Source organism: Nicotiana sylvestris, chromosome 7 (assembly GCF_000393655.2).
Source record: "Nicotiana sylvestris chromosome 7, ASM39365v2, whole genome shotgun sequence".
Classification (NCBI taxonomy): Eukaryota; Viridiplantae; Streptophyta; class Magnoliopsida; order Solanales; family Solanaceae; genus Nicotiana; species Nicotiana sylvestris.
In genome coordinates this window covers 167,800,869-167,814,886 of record NC_091063.1, presented here as the reverse complement: position 1 = coordinate 167,814,886, position 14,018 = coordinate 167,800,869, and the positions used below count along the sequence as shown (strand labels likewise).

The window sequence follows — 14,018 nt, the reverse complement described above, 5'->3', positions numbered from 1 at the left end:
GGATGTAACGACCCGACTGATCGTTTCGAGCTTTTAGACTTTACTCGCCAGTTATCGGGCATGACTTGCCCTATGTGATTTATGTAGATCGTTGGTTTTGGTTTTCAGGGGAATCAGAATGAATTTGGAAGAACAATTCTCAGTTTGAAGCTTGAAATTTGAAAGGTTTGACCAAGATTTGACTTGTTTGTATATGATCTCGGATCGGAATTTTTATGATTTGGTTAGATCTGTTAGGTGATTTGGGACTTAGGAGCGTGATCGGAATGCATTTTGGAAGTCCATAGAAGGTTTAGGCTTGAATTGGCGAAATTGAGATTTCGTCGTTTTCCAGTTGATAGGCGAGATTTTGATATAGAGGTTGGAATGGAATCCCGGAAGTTGCAGTAGTTCCGTTGTGTCATTTGGGATGTGTGTGCAAAATTTCAGGACATTCGGACGTGGTTTGGTTGGATTTTTGATCAAAAGCAGAATTCGGAAGATTTTGGAAACTTAGGCTTGAATCCGATGTGTTTTGGTTGATTCGATGTTGTTTGAGGTGTTTTGAAGATTGGTACAAGTTTGAATTAGGTTATGGGTTATGTTTGTGTTGTTGGTTAAGGTCCCGGGGGCCTCGGAGTGATTTCGGATGGTTGGCGGAAGAATTTGGAATTGAGTTTGCAGCTGAAGCATTTGGTTCTGTCATAACTGCACCTGCGGTTAGGAGGCCACAGGTGCGATGATCGCAGAAGCTAAGGCAGCCACAGATGCGGCCAACATGAAGTCCTTTAGGAACCGCAGAAACGGTGTCATGGGCGCACCTGTGCTACCGCAGGTACGAAGTTTTAACCGCAGATGCGGAGATTGTCATTTTAATGAAAACCGCAGATGCGGTGGAATAGTCGCAGAAGTGGTAATAGGACCACAAGTGCGAAAATACCTGGGTCAGAAAGTATATAATGTTCCTTCGCGAATTTTTGCTAAGTTCTCCATTTTTGAAGACGGGAAGCGAGTTAGGGCAGTGAATTCAAGGGAAAATCGAAGAGAATCAGTTGGGTAAGGAGCCTCATTACTCATGTTTATGATCATTTTTCCATTGTTTAATCATGGTATTAGTGGAAATTAAGGAAGAAAATTGAGGGATTAGGGCTTGAGATTAAGAGACTTTTGAGTGGGTATTTGAGGGGCCATTCGAGGTCCAATTTTGATGTTCTTGATATGTATAGACTCGTGGGAGGATGAGGATTCTATTGATGTCAATTTTGTCAGATTCGAGACGTGGGCCTGGGGGCCGGGTTTGAGCAATTTCAGGATTTTTGATGTAAATTGAATATTTTCGGGTTGCTTTGATGGTAAGCAACCCCCACTTCCAACCGAGAGGTTGTGAGTTCGAGTCTCCCCAAGAGCAAGGTGGGAAGTTCTTGGAGGGAAGGATGTCGGGGGTCTATTTGGAAACAGCCTCTCTACCCTAGGGTAGGGGTAAGGTCTGCGTACACACTATCCTTCCCAGACCCCACTAAGTGGGATTATACTGGGTTGTTGTTGTTGTTGTTGCTTTATTCCCTTAGCATATTTTAATGGTTATGTACTGATTGTGGCTAGATTTGGAGCATCCGGAGGTCGGTTCGTGAGGGCAAAGACATCGCGGGCTAGAGTTTGGACCAGATCGAGGTGAGTAATGATTGTAAATGATGTTCTGAGGGTTCGAAACTCCGAATTGCACATCGTAGTGCTATATTGAGGTGACACACACGCTTGATGACGAGCGTGGGGTCGTGCACTGTTGGGGATTGTGACTTAGTCTGTCCCAAATGACTATTTTATCGTGTATTTGACTGAAATCTATTTGTTATCATCATGTTTTGGGCTGCATACCATATTTGGGCCTCGTGCCAACTATTTGAACCCTTCGGGGATTTTTATTGATATTTTCTCACTGTTTGACTTCAAACTTGTACTCATTCATTCTATATTCTACTGTTTTCAAAACTCAGCCACGTTTACTCTGCTTTAACACTTGAAATGATATTTTAAATAATATTTTGGGCTGAGCATCATGTTTTACTGTTGCCCGAGTGACTTATGTGATTTTTGACTGAGTAAGGCCAATGGCCTGTGTTGTGAGGATACTTTTAGGACAGGTTGCACGGCGCAGTGGTGATACATTGATTATGATTATGAGGCCTTGACCTGAGATTTGTACGCCACGAGGTGGGTTGTTGATATGAGGCCGAGAGCCTAGTGATGATGCCACGAGATGGCTTGATATTGCGCTTGGGCCGTAAGGGGCTCCTCCAGGAGTCTGCACACCCCCAGTGAGCGCGGGTACCCATTGTGATGTGAGATATAGCCCGGGGGCTGGTATTGTTCTGATACATTGCTCGAGGGGTGGATTTATTGACATTGTCCTGAGGGGCGGACCTTTATGTGTTTATCTTTCTTACTTGCCTGTTATTTACCTGTTTAATTGTGTATTTGTGCCCGAGGGGCGGATTTTTTGTGCTTACATGTTCTAATTGCTTTGCATTCAATTGCTTAACTGATAAAAAGTCATTTTTAAAGAGGTTTAAACTGAGCTAAAGTGCTTAAGAGATTTCACAGCTTCATTGCTTTCTTACTGGTTTTGTACTATTCAACACAACATGTTGATGTATTTTTCGTGATTTCCTATCACTCAGTCTTTAGTTATGATTATTACTCACTGAGTCGGAGTACTCACTTTACTCCCTGCACCTTGTGTGCATATTCAGGTGTTTCTGAACCCAGTAGTGGGTATTGGTTGATCAGAGGCAGAGTCATCGGAGCAAGGTAGCTGCCGGTGTTCGCAGCACTGCTTTTCTCCCTTTTGATTTCATTATACTGTATTTAGTACATTTCAGATTTTTCCGTTGTATTTAGACTCTAGTAGATGCTCGTGACTTGTGACATCCCGATGTCGGGCTGTATTCATTTCCGCACTTATTTTATTTCGCTAAATCTATACTTGTTAGGGATTTATCCTTATAAATAACTTAAATTGACCTATTAAACTGTTAAAACTGAATTTTGGAAATTTTGTAGGCTGACCTTGTCTTCACGAGAGGCACCATCATGACCGGCTCCGATTTGGGGTCGTGACACCCTCCCCCGCAAAAAAATTAATTTTTTTTTGGCAATTTCAAATATCTATTTTTTCGTTTTTCTGCACCACCCACCCCAACCCCCTTCACCCCCACCCGCACAATTCCCCCCAAAAAAAATTTACTTTTTATTCGTAATTTCAAATTCTGTTTTTTCATTTTTCTGCCCCTCACCCACCACCCACCCCCCGAATTTTTTTTTAAATATATTTTTCAGTTTTAATTTTTTTATTTATCGGTTTAAAAGTTCAAAATTTTACAAGTTCCAAATTTGAGTTCGGAGGTTTATGTATTTGGAAGTTTACGGGTTTAGATATTATAAAGTTTACGGATTCGAAATTCCACGCTTTCGAAAGTTTAGCTGTTCGAAAGTTTATGAAATTTGTGGGTCCGGAAGGTTGTTGGTTTGAAAGTTTATGGCTTTATGTTTATTATATCTAAATTATTTATGAATACTCTTGAGAAGTTATTTTCCTTAATTTGGGTACCAAACACCGAAAAATATATAAAATTACTACTTGTTTTCCAAGAAAATATTTTCTTGAAAATTTTTTTTCACGAAAAACATTTTCCGTTATACCAAAGTCCAAACACACTCCAAGTCTGAACCTTGAATGTACTGAATTCTGAAAATGTTGGTCTATGCCTTCGCATAAATGTTTAAAAGAGAAAAGAATCCAGTTCTACAACTTTTGAATATAAAAAATCACAAAAATATTTGTAGATCGTGGAAAAATAATTTAATTCTGAATGTTGGTCTTTGCCTTCTCATAAATGAGTCAACTGTCAACATTGTGTCTGCTGCCAATTATTTTTTTATTTTATTTTTTCATAGCATATTTTTCTGTAAGCAGTTAAATGAGATCTGACAATTAAACATTTTCAATTATTACTGATGAATGTCCAAATCCAACTAGATTGTAGAGTCAAAATTACCTCCTTACTGTTTTGTACATGTCCTCGTGCCTATTGTTATCTGTCCTCTTAGACATCATATTTACATATCACAATATTTATCACTCAGCTCAAACTAGTTAGATCGGTTATACAAATCATTCATATCTAATTTTGCCGTTTCATTTCTTAACAAATTAATCATAATACTAAATAATGTATCTTTAATGTAATTAAGGGGTTGTATTATCTCGGGATTATTATCTCACCCTTCCATAGGGATAAAAATAATACTACAAACCCATGATAACTAATTCCGAGATTAGTTATACCGCAATTTTATCCCAATCAAACGTAAGATAAACTCATCTCAAATTTAATCCTGAAATTAATTATCTCTTATCTCTCGTATCAAACGAGCGCTAAGAGTTCTCTAAATAAACTAAGCTTACGTTTTCATTCACATATAGATCTCTATCAAACATAAAATGCTCTTCGCCAAGCAATTAATCACGAGAAACAAAGTCTTAGGGTTTATTGTTTGGTACGAGAGATAAGGGATAATAATCTCGGGAATAGGTGCGAGATTATTTATCGTGCGTTTGGTTGGACTTTTGAATCCGAAATAGCAATATCGGGATTAATTAATCCCCCAATTGGGTATTATTATATCCGACATTGACAGTGGAATAATAATTTTCGGATCAATTAATCCCGAGATAAATACTAAACTGACAAAGGTGCCCTTCTCCAAAGCTCTTCAGCAAAGTCTTTTGAATAATTTTAACTTATATTCTATTTTTAGTCCAATGAACCAAACATCTTTTAAAGAAAATATATTCAATAAATAATCTCGTTATTATTTAATCTCAATATTATAATTTCATCATTATAGTTTCGAGATAACTTATTTCCCTACCGACCGCTTGAAGCAAACAGTATTCCGCAAATCACTGATTCACAAAAAGAAAATGGACCCAAAAAAAAAAAAGAGAAAAAAGTTTCATTTACTTGTAAAATTAGAACTCAAATAATTTTGACCTTTTCCCATGTAAAAAGCGTGTGAACTACGCACTTATCTTTTGACATTGATCCCACTCGACTTACTCCATCTATCCCCAGTGCCTTGCTACTTCACTCAAGACTATTTAGTCCACTTTTATTTAATTCTTTTTATCCTTTTAAATTATATTTACAATAATAATAATAAATTCAGAGTAATATGTACTTAATTTTACCCTTATCTTACGTAGATAGAAAAATTATTTTCGATAGATATATTCTCGGCACAGTCCAATATAATCGTAGCATTAAAAGGAGCAGATATATATTAATGAAAAGAGTTATGGAAAAGCAACAACAACAACAAAATAGTAACTTTTAATTATTTTAATTTTCATTAATTAATCCTATCAGTTAAGACCAAATACAAATTAAGAAAAGAACAAAAATTTCTTTTCCCGAAAATACCCTTGTAACAACTCTCCAATTTAGCATGTACCACAAGCCCATTTTTGACAGTTCATTAGCGCCACCATTTGATTACTCACTTGCTTAAGCTTTCTGTCTTAAAAACACACACTATAACTGTTCAATGTTCCTGTATTTTCTATTTTCATATACTCACATAAACAAATAAACCAATAAAAAAAAGTTAAAATCCACTGCCTCTTCTCTCTCTTGAAAGCAGAAACCAAATAAGAGATTACTGTTCTTGTTCTTGTTCATCTATTTTGTTGAGAAAAATCCAGTCTTTTTATTGTTTCTCCGACTGGGTTGTACTTATATTTATATAATTTGTGTATTTTGATACATATTTTAGCTTTTTCTAAACCTGTATTTTCTTGATAAAAAAAATAAAAATCCATTTTTTTAATTGTTTCTTGAGCTGGGTTGTACTCATAATTATATAATTTGTGTATTTTGATACATATTTTAGCATTTTTAAGAACCTGTTTCTTATGGGATGCCGCATGAAATTCTTGAATATGGTGTTGGTGGTGGCGGCGGTGATGGCTGCTGCCGCCGCCGTGGCCGTCGGAGCTGAGAAACTGCCAGCGGGAGTGCTTAATTTGGAAAGGATTTTTCCTTTGAACGGGAAGGTGGAGCTGGAGGAGGTTAGAGCAAGGGACAGAGCTAGACATGCTCGAATGTTGCAGAGTTTTGCTGGTGGGATTGTTAATTTTCCTGTTGTCGGTTCATCTGACCCTTATCTTGTCGGGTAATTATTTTGTCACACCATTTTGATAGATTATGTTGTTATATTTGTGATGTTTTTAGTGTTTTCTTCCTTTGTCTAATGTGGAGTTATATTGCAATATTGGTATGATGATGATATGAGTTGAGCTTAAATGAAGAAGTGATGATTCGTATAGCCGACCCCCTCTTGTTTGGGACTGAAGTGTTGTTGAGTTTTGTTCGGTTAATTTAGTCACCTTTGGGGAAAGTTTGATTCTTTATGATGTTAAAACTTGGAACTTTTGGTGAATGTATGGAAGCTATGGAAAATTTGATGTGTTATTAATGTCTTATGAATTTGGTCTCACAGATTCTGAGGTAAATTTTGTGTTTTTTTAGTTTGAAGGTAATTGATTTTAGTTGGACTTGTGGGCTTGGGATTTTAGATTACATTCCCGTGAAGTCTCTTTTAAATATTGATTTTCAGTGTATTAAAGTAGTTGTAAGGCAATGAATTTTGATATGCTGTTTTCCTTTTCTAGGTGCTTTCTTGTTAATTATCGGTTGGTTGGTGATTTTGACGTTAGTGATAATTCTGTTTGCTTTAATTTGTATGGTTTCTTGTTCTGGTGCAAAATATTTAGGTAGGATCGAATGATGAGTTTCACGTTGCTCTAAAGATGACCATTTGCTATATCAGTTTGGCATTTGCTTTCTGTTGTTTGAGGATGACTGATATTCTTATTGATTTGAATATCGACTTTGTTGACCATTGTCTTTCTTTCTCTCTCTCTTTCTTCTATGCTTACTTTTGTAGCCTTTATTTTACAAAAGTAAGACTGGGAACTCCACCAAGAGAATACAATGTGCAGATTGACACGGGCAGTGATATCCTGTGGGTAACATGTAGTTCCTGCGATGATTGTCCTCGGACAAGTGGACTTGGGGTAACTCATCTTCCTTTCATCTTGTTATTGCTTTTTTAGTTTCTTGTATAAAGTGTTGTGAAGGAATAAACTTCTGTTGGAAGCTGCTGACACTGTTACGTGTGTGCAGGTTGAGCTCAACTTCTATGACGCTACCATCTCGTCAACTGCTTCTCCCATTTCTTGTGCAGACCAAGTGTGCGCTTCTATAGTTCAAACTTCCTCAGCTGAGTGCTCTACGGAAACCAATCAGTGTGGTTACTCCTTTCAGTATGGAGATGGGAGTGGCACAACTGGTCATTACGTAGCCGATTTATTATATTTCGACACAGTCCTGGGAACCTCATTGATTGCCAACTCTTCAGCACCGATTATTTTTGGGTGAGTTGTTATTTCTTAAATATCCTTACACCTTTACTTAAATTTTCATTAGAAACAGTTGTGGGTCATTTGAACCAGAAATATCTTTGGCCAAATTTATGAAAAAACCATGTTTGTTTACCCAAAGCTTATACTTGGATATGAATTAAAACAGGTGCAGCACCTCTCAGTCTGGGGACTTGACCAAAACGGACAGAGCAATTGATGGGATATTTGGGTTTGGTCAACAGGGTCTTTCAGTAATATCTCAACTGTCTTCTCATCGGATTACTCCTAAAGTATTTTCACATTGCTTGAAAGGAGAGGGAAATGGTGGAGGTATACTAGTCCTTGGTGAGATTTTGGATCCGAGAATCGTATATAGTCCCCTTGTTCCGTCACAGTACGTATTGTTACAGTACAACAAAGTTCCTTTTCTTGCTTATGACGAATATATAGATTTAATAGTTTTCATCTTTAGTGTGACTTGTGCTAATAGTTGCCATATGTCCATCAATTATAGCTTTTAATCCATGGGTATTTTTGCTTTGCACGTACATAATAAGCTGTACTGAATACATATCCTGGTTGTGTTTATTTTTTATGCTTTTCGACATTATTTGTTTTCCAACTATAAGCACGGGGATGAACTGGGCACTAGGGAAGAAAATGGTTTTTTAGCGAGCTTGATTATATCCGCTCTCCACTTTTGCAGGGCACATTACAATGTATATCTGCAGAGCATTGCTGTTAATGGACAGTTGGTGCCTGTTGATCCATCAGTGTTTGCGACATCTGGCAATCGAGGAACTATTGTGGATTCTGGTACAACTTTGGCTTATATTGCCGCAGAAGCTTATGATCCCTTTGTCAATGCTGTAAGTTCCTACATTTGGCCAATTTGTTGGCTCCCTCCGTCTCAACTTGAATGTCCAATTGCTCTCTTTGTCTGTACCAAAATTATATCCGCATCTTCTAAATATAAAAACTAACAACAACAACAACTACGCCCAAGTCCCAAGCAAGTTGGGGTTGGCGAAAAAGGGCAGATAACTGTTGATCAAAACCCCTGAAAATTGTTTTACCATTCATCTGCAGATAACTGCTGCTGTTTCACCATCAGTTAGGCCAATCATCTCACGAGGAAAACCGTGCTTTTTAGTCTCCTCAAGGTTCGTCCTTGTATAATTCAATAGATATTTAATTTGAGCTCTTAACGACAAAAATGTCTTTACCCAGCTGTTTTGGTGACTCAAATATGACACCCTGTTTCGTTCTGAAAACAGCATCGCAGAGATATTTCCCCCAGTTTCTCTGAACTTTGACGGCGGTGCATCGATGGCTTTAAGACCAGCAGACTACCTTGTGCATATGGGCTTTGTTGTGAGTACCGGAATCTCATTGTGTTTAAATGTCTTCTTGAAGTCTCATCTTAGACTATATAAGCAATGCTATATTCAGCCCTGTTGTCTTTTTGATGAACTACAAAGCTAAGCGACTCAATTGAATGTTTCTAACAGGAAGGTGCTGCTATGTGGTGCATCGGCTTTGAAAAACAGGATCAAGGTGTAACAATTTTAGGAGGTTGGTTCCTTGTTTACTAGACATGCCTCAACCCCAATTTTCTATTAGAATATTAGGTCATTGATTTGCAATTTGAAAATCGTAGCTTGAAGATTGCAGTCCCTTTGTCTTTTCTAATTTTGCATCCGTTCTTTTATTGTGATTGACCAGAGGATAGGTATACTTGTACTACCAGTAATTCGGTTAGATATGTTCCGGGGCGTGCCAAGAAATTTATATTTCCGATTTTGCCTAGTTTTTCAATGTTTGTCTTATATATCTTGTAGAGGCAGTAGTGATTGTTACTTTGATGTTGAAATACAGCGTAGGGTGGACTTCATAGAAAGTTAATCCGTGGTAAGTGGTGTTAGACTGGATACATGACTGCACTCCTAAATTAAGGTTGGAGCTGCATTTAATAGGTCTATTCCTTGCGTGTGTATGTGTAAAACCAAGCACAATGTTATGACCAACAGTAATCTTCCTTTTTGGGGGGTGGGTGGGTGGGTGGGGTGTGGGGAGGGGGGGGGGCAGTGTATTCTATGTGCATTGATGTGTGAGCACGTTGTACTTTTTTTATCCTAGTTATGGGTGAGTTAACCAGTACCATACATGGTGAGGTTTCAGGATGCATGCTAGTTGATGATAGTATTAATTAACGAAATTAATCAAAAGCTCCATGGGGAAACACTCTAGGGAGTAGGGAGCAAGGTTTTAGAATAAGTAGAAGCAAGACACTATCTAGGCAATGCAAGTTTACTCCGCCTAAAAAGTATTAAGGTGAAGCGATAGTAGATATAATTATGGTGCCTTGTAAGTAGTTTAAGGATTAATATCTTTCTGTAGTCTGTACCACCTTTTGTAATTATGGACGACTGCACTAGCTTTGGTGTAGTTAATATATATACAACAAATGTTACCTTCTCAAAAAAAAGAAGTATGGTGCCTAAATGCAGACAATCAAGTTATTTAAGCTCAAATCTTCCAGGAGAATAGAGAATGCCGTGGTAGATGAGGAAGAAACACAGAGAACTGAAATATGCCGGTTGTGACATGAAAGAGTGTTGCATGAGTGTTTTACGATAGAAAGATTCCAAGCAAATTGAAAAATAAGTTAGTATAATGGTAATGGGACCAACAACAATATGTAAGAGTTAACATTACATGTCCACTAACTGACAACAACAACAACAACCCAGTAAAATCCCACATAGTGGGGTCTGGGGAGGGTAATGTGTACGCAGACCTTACCCCTGCCCCTATAGGGGCCGAGAGGGTGTTTCCGATAGACCCTCGGCTCAGAATACATGTCCACTAACTGAATATCGTAAAAATGCGGATGTTAAGATAGTTGCGCAATTATACAAGATTGGACAAGATTAGAAACAATCACTTTTGTCAAAGGGTGCAAGGCACACATAAAGGATGAAAAAGAGGTCACATGAGATGGTTTGTCCATATCCTATGTAGACCGCCATATGAACCGGTTATTAAGTGCCGCAACATGGTGTTGAAAGTGCAACGGGAACAAGGTATAACTGATGAATACATTCAAGAACATTGTCCCAAATGACTTACAATTTCATGGAATCAATACGGCTTGGGTGCAAATTTATTTTAGTCATGCCTGTGCCCTCGGGCTCCTTCCTCTTCCCTCCTAAACATTCTAGCTATTCAATTAGTTCTGCTGGTTTTTGGTATACAATCCTGTGTTAGCTAAAGTTAAGAGATTTAACCTTTTAACACCACTAGCCCAAGGTGAATCATTTCCACGAATCAACTTTTATGGATAATTTGAAGTAGAAATGCTCAAAAATTGTCTGACTGTGCCCTCGGGCTCCTTCCTCTTCCCTCCTAAACATTCTAGCTATTCAATTAGTTCTGCTGGTTTTTGGTATACAATCCTGTGTTAGCTAAAGTTAAGAGATTTAACCTTTTAACACCACTAGCCCAAGGTGAATCATTTCCTCGAATCAACTTTTATGGATAATTTGAAGTAGAAATGCTCAAAAATTGTCTGACTATGATTTTGGCATTTGAACCATGTATTCCTTGTCAATTGATGCATCTTCATTTGTCGAGTAATCCAGATCCATAGATAAACAAGAATCTAGGTTGGTCTAACTGTATTTTTCTTGATTTTCAGATCTTGTTTTGAAAGATAAGATCTTTGTGTATGACTTGGCTCGGCAGAGGATTGGATGGGCAGATTATGATTGTAAGTACCTCTTTTTAGAAATGAAGTCAGCATTTGCTTTTATCTCCATTTTGCCCCTTTATTTTCTTATTTCTTTTTATTTTTTGGGTTTTTGGGGTGGGGGTGGGGGTGGGGGGTGGGTGGGGGGGTTTGTGACATGACTTGCTTCTTCCCTCCGATTTGGTTCTCTATTTTTAAAGGTTTTCATGATTAATGTTTTTGTTATAGGTTCATCATCTGTGAATGTGTCTATAACCTCTGGCAAGGATGAATTTATCAATGCTGGACAGTTGAGCGTGAACCATGCATCAAGCAGTTTGCTGTTCAATCTGTGGCACACTAGAACTATAATTCATCTGCTATCATTGGTTCTGATGATTGGTTCCCCATTTTTAACTTAATTCAGTTTTGACTTGCCATTTTTCGTTTGGAAATATGCTTTGCCGATTAATATTACTCTAGTTGACTAGCAATTGTGTCATTCTCATTCCCTTACTAGGTTTTCCACTGAGCTGATTGAGGCCTCTACCTTTCTTCTGACCTCGAAAAGATTTGTACTTAAATGTCTCTCTCGCACGTGACTAGGAGAGGCCTTTACCTTCCTTCTGACCTCGAAAAGATTTTCCCTTTGGATGTGTCTCTACAGTGACATGCCATGTAAATAACCTCTTAGTTAAGGATGGCGAAGTGAAGACGCGTAACTAGAGGCAAGATGAAAGCAATTTGTGCTCTTGTTTCGAGTTGGTCAAGCTGTTGTAGAAGGTAAAATTTTTGAAGGCCCGGGCTTCTTGTAAAGCACTAGTTTCTGTATGCACATTGCATCATTGTAAAAGCAATTAGCCGTTGTAAGCATTGCTGCTTGTTAAATTTTCATCCTTATTTCTTGTCAGATTCTTTTCCTGTCTGTCTTATTGGCAGTGTAACACATTTTACAATGTTTCAGTATAATGAAAAGTGTGTACTATATGAATGTCCTCTCTCCACCCCCACAAACATGAATAGATACTTTTTCATTAAACTATTAGTTGATCTGGTACATGTTCTTATGAGGATCCCAATCTTATATAACTTAAGTGACTCTTAACTGATATCTTTTTTCTTCTTGAAACACTTCTTCCGATCCAATCTTTCTGCAGATTCCCCTCAACGGTGTCTGTGTATATATACATTTAGGTTGGGTGGGTGTATGTGTGCATATTTTTATTTGCATTACTCGCTTGTAACTTATAGTACTTTTTGTATATGCATGGCCCTCTGGCTAGGTATTGTTTGTGGAAATTCGGCTTCTTCATTAGCTTCTGTTGGTGTCTTTTGAAAGCTACCGTTGTCCATCTTGATGCTCATCAAGTAGAGGCGTATCCATGATTTTAATACCATGGGTGCACTATTATCTTTAATATAGATGGTTGGTTCCATTATATAAAATTTTATGATGGCGGCAAATTAACGAGCAAACTGCTTTAAGATAGATGTTTGGTTCCATTATATAAAATTTTATGATGGTGGCAAGTTAACAGGCAAATTATATTAATACTATATTCGCAAAAAATATCATTCACTTTACAATTGTCCTCGACGAGTTTTTATTGAAAACAGTCAATAATAACATCATTACTTACAGTTTTAAATATCTCACACTCTATATAATAAATTAAACAATCATTCAAAAAAGTTTTTAAAAGCGACGCTTAATATTGAGCAGGGTTTTCCTGCTTTGAATCTGTTGAGAGCCTCAGAGCCGAGAGAGACGAGTCATGAGTACTTTGCTATTAGGGATTTCAAAGTGTTTGTACTCAAAAGAATGATTAGGAGAAGAAAATAAAAAAGACGTAGACAAAAAGGAATTTTTTTTAAAAAGTAAAAAAATGTATTTGTTTGTTAATTGAAATGAAAGAAAGGACGTAGGGATAAGTTATTAATTGAAAAGGGTGTGGAAAATTGGGAATTTATTTATTGTAATTAATTATACAAGGAATTAATCAAAAAGAATTGTATGGGGATCGATCATATGACCTTGGGGACAAAAAGGAGATAAGAGGGGGCACTTAGTCACCAATGCACCAAACCAATTACTTGAGCATGGGTGGCCACAAATATATTTAATCACATAATTAAAAAAATTAGTATTTTATACATAGCCTAGGGAGGGGAGCATGGGTGCATGTACCCCACCCCCTCCACGTAAATCCGTCTCTGTCATCAAGTGAATAATGACTAGGGAAAGAAGAAGGAAAGTTGGGGCAAAAATAAAGAAGGAAAGTTAAAAGACCAAGATGTGATGACCTGCCATGTCATCATGCCACATAGGTGCCATTTTGCATATATTAATGCCATGTGGAAGCTTACATAAGAAGAAGACTAGCATTTAATTCTAGAGAGGTATGGGCATTTCCTTAGGAAGAACCTAGATCCTTATGGATTTGCTAGGAAAGTCCTTGGAATCTTTTAGACTTGTAGAGAATTCTAGAAAAAGCCCTTATCTTGTAAATATCAAGGACTTGTATAATAATTAATATTTATACACTAGCCCCTAGGAGACTAGTATATAAAGGGGGTCATTCATTTGTAATTCACCAAGCAAACAATTCAAGTTCTCTCTAATACAATGTTTCCTTTAACAATTCTCTTGTGTTCTTTCTTCCATTCTCTTAGCGATCTTGAGTGTAGTAAGGCTGACTTGACATAACAAGAACGTGAGCAAGTTGTGCAAGATCGTGAGCGAGTTGTCAAGTGCCGCACGTGTACTTAGTTAACAACTAAGGACGTGACAACGTGGTATTAGAGCGAAGGTTTCAACTAAGG

At 37.5% G+C, this 14,018-nt stretch overlaps 1 protein-coding gene across 1 annotated transcript; it reads left to right on the top strand.

Moving 5' to 3' along the window:
* Nucleotides 1-5,579: 5,579 nt before the first annotated feature.
* LOC104234053 (aspartic proteinase 36-like) lies at nucleotides 5,580-12,186 on the top strand. Its single transcript, XM_009787542.2, has 10 exons — nucleotides 5,580-6,213; nucleotides 6,988-7,117; nucleotides 7,227-7,477; nucleotides 7,632-7,859; nucleotides 8,172-8,334; nucleotides 8,555-8,628; nucleotides 8,743-8,839; nucleotides 8,977-9,040; nucleotides 11,166-11,237; nucleotides 11,445-12,186. The coding sequence occupies exons 1-10, from the start codon at nucleotides 5,954-5,956 to the stop codon at nucleotides 11,615-11,617; spliced, it is 1,512 nt and encodes a 503-aa protein (XP_009785844.1). The 5' UTR covers nucleotides 5,580-5,953; the 3' UTR covers nucleotides 11,618-12,186.
* The last annotated feature ends 1,832 nt before the right edge of the window (nucleotides 12,187-14,018 follow it).

What these genes read in the sequence shown, in the direction of transcription:
- LOC104234053 (XM_009787542.2), top strand. Translation starts at nt 5,954, where the DNA reads ATGGGATGCCGCATGAAATTCTTGAATATGGTGTTGGTGGTGGCGGCG. An exon ending in TCTGACCCTTATCTTGTCGG is followed by an intron (nt 6,214 to 6,987) that starts GTAATTATTTTG and finishes TTACTTTTGTAG; the next exon opens with CCTTTATTTTACAAAAGTAA. An exon ending in TCAGCACCGATTATTTTTGG is followed by an intron (nt 7,478 to 7,631) that starts GTGAGTTGTTAT and finishes GAATTAAAACAG; the next exon opens with GTGCAGCACCTCTCAGTCTG.